This window comes from Calidris pugnax, unplaced genomic scaffold (assembly GCF_001431845.1).
Source record: "Calidris pugnax isolate Ruff unplaced genomic scaffold, ASM143184v1 scaffold210, whole genome shotgun sequence".
Classification (NCBI taxonomy): domain Eukaryota; kingdom Metazoa; phylum Chordata; class Aves; order Charadriiformes; family Scolopacidae; genus Calidris; species Calidris pugnax.
In genome coordinates, this window is record NW_015091004.1 from 98,832 (window position 1) to 105,589 (window position 6,758).

At 48.3% G+C, this 6,758-nt stretch overlaps 1 protein-coding gene across 4 annotated transcripts in view; it reads left to right on the top strand.

Moving 5' to 3' along the window:
- The first annotated feature begins 2,357 nt into the window (after window positions 1-2,357).
- SPP2 (secreted phosphoprotein 2) overlaps window positions 2,358-6,758 on the top strand; it is a 22,593-nt gene continuing 18,192 nt past the window's right edge. For 2 of the 4 annotated variants that reach the window (XM_014955601.1, XM_014955602.1), the window contains exons 1-3: window positions 2,358-2,532; window positions 3,069-3,193; window positions 5,194-5,316. In XM_014955601.1, the coding sequence (XP_014811087.1) occupies window positions 2,484-2,532; window positions 3,069-3,193; window positions 5,194-5,316 (297 nt within the window). In that variant the 5' untranslated portion in view covers window positions 2,358-2,483. The remainder of the gene's footprint in view (window positions 2,533-3,068; window positions 3,194-5,193; window positions 5,317-6,758) is intronic. The other 2 variants (XM_014955600.1, XM_014955599.1) reach the window with 2 other exon arrangements.

Consider the following 6,758-nt stretch of genomic DNA (forward strand, 5'->3'; position numbering starts at 1 on the left):
GTTCTGGCGGAATATTAAGCGTTACCCACATGCAAGAGACAGATGTTTCCTTTTCTAGGGGTGAAGCTGAAAGCTAAGTGTTGTCCAAACTGCTCTGGCAGGTTGGTGGTGAAGCGTGCTGAGAAAACACCACCAGGACTCGGGGTGCTGCATGCCAAGTTCTTTTCCCTTCATGTGGTTTGAGCTTTCTCGCTCTTGTCTTTCGTTACCACAGCAGCTGCAAGGTTCTGCACCTGGGCCGGAACAATCCTCGCCATCAGTACAGACTGGGGGGTGAGGGATTGGAAAGCAGCCCTGAGGAAAGGGACTTGGGGGTGCTGGTGGAGGAGAAGCTGGACATGAGCAGGCAGTGGGCAGTTGCAGCCCAGAAGGCCAATCCCATCCTGGGCTGCATCAAAAGCTGCGTTGCCAGCAGGTCCAGAGAGGGGATTCTGCCACTTTACTCTGCTCTGGTGAGACCTCACCTGGAGTCTTGTGTGCAGGTCTGGAGCCCTCAATATAAGAAGGACATGGACCTGATGGAGAGGGTCCAGAGGAGGGCCACAAGGATGATCAGGGGGTTGGAGCACCTCTGCTCCGAGGACAGGCTGAGGGAGCTGGGGTTGTTCAGCCTGGAGAAGAGGAGGCTCCGGGGAGACCTAATAGCAGCCTTCCAGTACCTGAAGGGAGCCTACAGGAAGGCTGGGGAGAACCTGTTTAGAAAGGCCTGCAGTGACAGGACGAGGGGCAATGGCTTCAAACTGGAGGGGAACAGATTTAGACTGGAGATGAGGAGAGGGTTCTTCACTGTGAGGGTGGTGGAGCACTGGAACAGGTTGCCCAGGGAGGTGGTTGAGGCCCCTTCCCTGGAGATATTCAAGGTGAGGCTCGACGAGGTTTGGAGGTCCCTTCCAGCCTGAGCAATTCTATGATTCTATGATTCTATGATTGCAAAAATGCCACCAAAGAAGCAGGTGAAATGGTGTACTGGAAGATTTCCTCCTTGATCTTATGGAGCCTGGTCTTGGCTCTGGCGGCAGAAAAGTTGGGCATAACGTAACAGACTGTTTGTGAGAATCCCCAGCTCAGTGTAAATCCTCTGAGATGTTGTGTCTCCGGTGTTGCTGGAGCCAGAGAAGAATATTACCAGCCTCCCCATGGCATGGGCAGCAGTTAAGGAGAACTGGGAAGCTGGAAGGGCAGACCCTGCTGGAGCTGAGTGTGTCCGAGAGCTGGGAGAGAGCCTCTTCGGCTGCTGTGGAAAAGGAGACTGGACGTACGGAAGAGGGTCCAGCTTTTAACTGGACAAAGTCTCAATCAGCATTTTTGACCGTGTTCCCAGAGCTGGAATCCAAGTTGGCTTGCAAAAAATGCCCACCCCTTTTCGGAATATGCGCACCCACATCCAGCTCTCTCAAAGCCGTCCCTTGGGTGTCATCTAGTCCAACCCCCTGCTGAAGCAGGACCACCCAGAACAGGTCCCACAGGAAGGTGCCCAGGTGGGGTTTGAATGTCTCCAGAGAAGGAGACTCCACCACCTCCCTGGGCAGCCTCTGCCAGGGCTCTGCCACCCTCACAGCAAAGAAGTTCCTCCTCATGTTGAGGTGGAACATCTTCTATTCAAGTTTGTGCCCATTTCCTCTTGTCCTGTCCCTGGGCACCACTGAAAAAAGACCAGCCCCATCCTCTTGACACCCTTGAAGTATTTCTAAGCATTGATCAGATCCACCCTCAGCCTTCCCTTCTCCAGACTAAAAAGACTCAAGTCCCTCAGCCTCTTCTCCTAGGGGAGATGCTCCAGACTTCATCCTCTTTCTGATTAAAACTGAACCCTGGTACTTTGCATGGTTCCATGTCTTTCCTTGAGTGCTTTTCATTTGGGAAGTTCTTAGAACGATCCTGTGCCACCTAATTCACATGGAACTGTGATTTGAAGATGAAGGGAGGAATTCCACCCATGGGATCCTCAAAATGAACATGGTTAGACAAATCTCGTGCCTGGGGGGCTTCTGTTGGATGCTTTGGCCTGCAGGGTGGTGGCATTGGACAGGTCCATGTGGGCAATCATCCTGTTCTTGGGGGGCACCAGCTTGTAAGTGCTGTCAGTTGCTGCCAAGACACAAAGGTGCCGGGTCCAAGGCTAAGAAAGGAGTTCACTCACCAGCTTTCCATGGACAACTCATGGCTAAAAGTGAACACAATAACTAGGTTCTTCCTTTGGCCATGGAGATACCAGGAATCCCAGGGCTCCCTTTTCATCACAGTCCTGGGAAGAAGGCACCGCAGCCCATCTCTTATCAGAGAACTACTGCTAAATGGGGAAAAGCTGGCAGCAAATATTTGCTCTCCGATCAATTCTGTTTAAAGTACAATGTTTGGAGCAGAGCTTGGACACAGGAAGGTCAGCTGTAGGATCAAGGCTGCATTTATATAAGGACAGAGGAATATGCACTGGAAATCCTCGCTTAGAAAGGGAAAAAAACCAGGATTTTGAAAGGCACGCTATGATGATCCTAATTTTTATCCTCACACTGGCCGTTTCCTCGGGTTCAGGTAAGTTTCTCAGAATGGAGCCACATCCTCTTTCTTATGGTGATTTAGGGAGGAGAAGGGGGATCTGATCAATGCTTAGAGATACTTAAAGGGAGGGTGTCAAGAGGATGGGGTTGGTCTTTTTTCAGTGGTGCCCAGGGACAGGACAAGAGGAAATGGGCACAAACTCGAATAGAAGAAGTTCCACCTCAACATGAGGAGGACCTTCTTTGCTTTGAGGGTGGCAGAGCCCTGAAGAGGCTGCCCAGGGAGGTGGTGGAGTCTCCTTCTCTGGAGACATTCAAACCCACCTGGACACGTTCCTGTGGGACCTGCTCTGGGTGGCCCTGCTTTGGGAAGGGGTTGGACTAGATGATCTCCAGAGGTCCCTTCCAACCCCGTGGAATTCTGTGATTGTGTGAAGTCCAAGACCACAATTAACTTGTAATGGAGCTGTGCCTCTGTCTCAGGCTTTGAAGTGTATGACTACGAAGCCCCTGTCAGTATGAAGTCCAAGACCATAATTAACTTGTAATGGACCTGTGCCTCTGTCTCAGGGTTTGAAGTGTATGACTACGAAGCCCCTGTCACAGAAGAGGCTCTCAATGCTTCCATCACAAGGATCAATTCTCAGTCGTGGGGGAGAAACCTGTATGGTGTCGTTAGGAGCCACGTCACAAGAGTAAGTGCAAAGACAACAGAGATCCTTTACCTGAAATATGCTTTGCTGAGATGGAAAACTCTTTTTCACCCAACCCTGGAAACACAGATTTAGTTGGAGTTTTCTGGTGCTGCTTGGAAGAGGGAGGGTTTGGGGCATTATCTGAAGTTATGCCTTTAGGGACCTAAATATTCGTTGTATGTTGGTTTGTAATTGAAAATACTTCAGGAGTTCAAATTGTCCATCCCTAGAATAGAAATCTTTGAGATTTCTATTTGAGATTTCTCTTTGAGAAATCTTACAAATCTTGTAAGATTTTGTTCAGAACTGGTGTTTTTAAATATCTCCAGGTAACTGCTTTGCTTTGGGCATAAAATAACCTCATTCATCTGAAGGTCTCAGCTGAGTTTCCACACTGCTAATTAAATGCCACCACAAACCTATTCAGGATTCTTTCTCTAATCTGTATTTATGTCATCTGTCTCTGATAAATAAACACAAATGGATGCCTTGTAAGATTTTGTTCAGAACTGGTGCTTTTAAATATCTCCAGGTAACTGCTTTGCTTTGGGCATAAAATAACCTCATTCATCTGAAGGTCTCAGCTGAGTTTCCACACTGCTAATTAAATGCCACCACAAACCTATTCAGGATTCTTTCTCTAATCTGTATTTATGTCATCTGTCTCTGATAAATAAACACAAATTCTGGTTTAAATCTGGTAGTGTCTAAATGCAGGCTGGAAACCCCTATCTGTTTTGATTTGCGTTGCTAGGAATTGTTTTGGACACCCAGAGTTAAGGAGTTAAAGCTTCCTAATTATAGTTAGCACGTGCCTGTTCCTGAGCATCCCCAGAACCATTCTGTTCCTATAGATGGCATGGATTCTGCAAGAATGAATGACAAGATGGCTTTTGGGTTGATCTAGTTTGGAAAAAAGTAGTACTTGAAAGCAACTTGTTTGTTGGGAGGGGGGGATTTGGGTTTTTTGGTTGTTTTTTTTCTTTCTGTTTTTTTAGTCTTCCATTTTGAGGTAGAACATTGATTAGGTTGTGGGAAGGAGAAAAGAAAATCCTAGTGTGTCAACAAGTATAGTCCCCCCCTCAACTGACCCTGAGCAGTAGGAGGATCCCACAGATCCAGAGGGTTTTGAGTGGAACCCCCATGGAAAGCTGTTCTGTGTTGGTGTTACCAAATCTGCAACTCCCAAGCACAATAAAACAGCCTTTCTTACACATAATAATCCTCTAAATTGGGCGCTGACCCGTGACACCCTCGTGTCTTGCTTCTGCTTGACAGAAGGAGCAAGGTTGCCACGTAACGAGCACAGAATAATGACGGGCACTAATTATACGTTGCGTTGACCTTCCTTTCACCAGGTTGACATGTGGGACAGCGATGCTTATAGACTGGAGCTGCACTTCAGCATTCGGGAGACCGTGTGCACCAAAGCTTTGGGGAGAGACCCGTCCACGTGTGACTTCAAAATAGGGCCTTTCGTGGTAAGTGTGAACGTGGACCCCCTTCCTGCTCCCTGCAGGACCTTCCCAGGGTGTGTTGAAACACCACCGGTGCTGAGGAACGACTAGTGCTTCTTGAATCACAGAATCACAGAATCTTAGTGGGTTTTTTGGTTGTTTTTTTTCTTTCTGTTTTTTTAGTCTTCCATTTTGAGGTAGAACATTGATTAGGTTGTGGGAAGGAGAAAAGAAAATCCTAATGTGTCAACAAGTATAGTCCCCCCCTCAACTGACCCTGAGCAGTAGGAGGATCCCACAGATCCAGAGGGTTTTGAGTGGAACCCCCATGGAAAGCTGTTCTGTGTTGGTGTTACCAAATCTGCAACTCCCAAGCACAATAAACCAGCCTTTCTTACACATAATAATCCTCTAAATTGGGCGCTGACCCGTGACACCCTCGTGTCTTGCTTCTGCTTGACAGAAGGAGCAAGGTTGCCACGTAACGAGCACAGAATAATGACGGGCACTAATTATACGTTGCGTTGACCTTCCTTTCACCAGGTTGACATGTGGGACAGCGATGCTTATAGACTGGAGCTGCACTTCAGCATTCGGGAGACCGTGTGCACCAAAGCTTCGGGGAGAGACCCGTCCACGTGTGACTTCAAAATAGGGCCTTTCGTGGTAAGTGTGAACGTGGACCCCCTTCCTGCTCCCTGCAGGACCTTCCCAGGGTGTGTTGAAACACCACCGGTGCTGAGGAACGACTAGTGCTTCTTGAATCACAGAATCACAGAATCTTAGTGGTTGGAAGGGACCTCTGAGATCATCGAGTCCAACCACAAAAAAAACCCCACAAAAAACCAAAAAAAAAAACCCAAACCACCAAACAAATACAAAACACACCGCACCAAACGCCCACCAAAAACACCGCACCCACCAACTAAACCCCACACTCAACACCTCACCATAAACCAATAACCTTGGGCACTAGAGCATGCCCTGAAGAGCCATGTCTGTACGTTTCTTAAATCCCTCCAGGGATGGTGACTCCACCACCTCCCTGGGCAGGCTGTTCCAGGGCCTGACCACTCTCTCAGTAAAGGAATTCTTCCTAATATCTAATCTAAATCTCCCCTGCCCCAACTTCAGACCATTTCCTCTGGTCTTGTCGTTCGTCCTTTGGGAGAAGAGGCCAACCCCTGCCTCTCTACACCCTCCTTTCAGGGAGTCCAACACCCCCAGGTCCTTTTCTTCCGGGCAGCTCCAGCCACTAAACATCATCAAACCCAAACGAGTACGACCCACAGCATGGAGTGGGTGTTAGGTAGGAAGGGTTGGTGCTGGGCAACTCTTCTGCCTGGTCAGTGGGGAATTGCTGGGAACTGGAATGGAGATGTGTGTCTTGAGCAGTAAAGTGTCTGTGCACATTGGGACCAAACCCTATGAGGAAGGTGTGGCTTCTTTTCTAAGATAAGAGCATGGAAAAACTGGTGTTTGACCTGCTTTTGTCTCTCGTCCACCTAGGCACCACATAAAGGCTTGTCTTCCTATCTACTGCAGGTTCCCACTCTGTGATGACAGTGCTAAGCTTCAGATTTTCAACTTTATTTTCAACTTTATCTCACGGATCGGGCTTTTGATAAAGCTCTTGCTGCGCTCTGATTCTTAGATGACCACCTTTGGTGTTAAATACGTCATCTTTGAACCCGGATTTCTCTGTGCAGAGTTATTTTTGCCAAAACGTGGCTCCCATTGCGACCTTCTAAGTGGTTGTGTCCTAACTGCTTGGACAGAATCTTACAAAGTGTGTGGAGCAGCTCTTGAGCCTGTGTGTGCAATGATGCTGTACCGTGTGCCAGAGATTCCACAAATCTCTCCCACAGAGATTTTCTCTGCTTCTCTGTGCCTCTCCAAGCTGAGCTCTTCTTACCTCTTCTTCCTCTCTGAATGCTGCCAAATTTATCTCCTCTTCCTGGGCACAGACTTCAGGGACGAGGAGGGATTCTGGGAAGCCGTTGGACAGATGTTATAAAATCATAGAATGGTTTGGGTTGGAAGCAACCTCAAAGATCATGGAGTTCCAACCCCCTGCCCTGGGCAGGGACACCTCCCACCAGACCAGG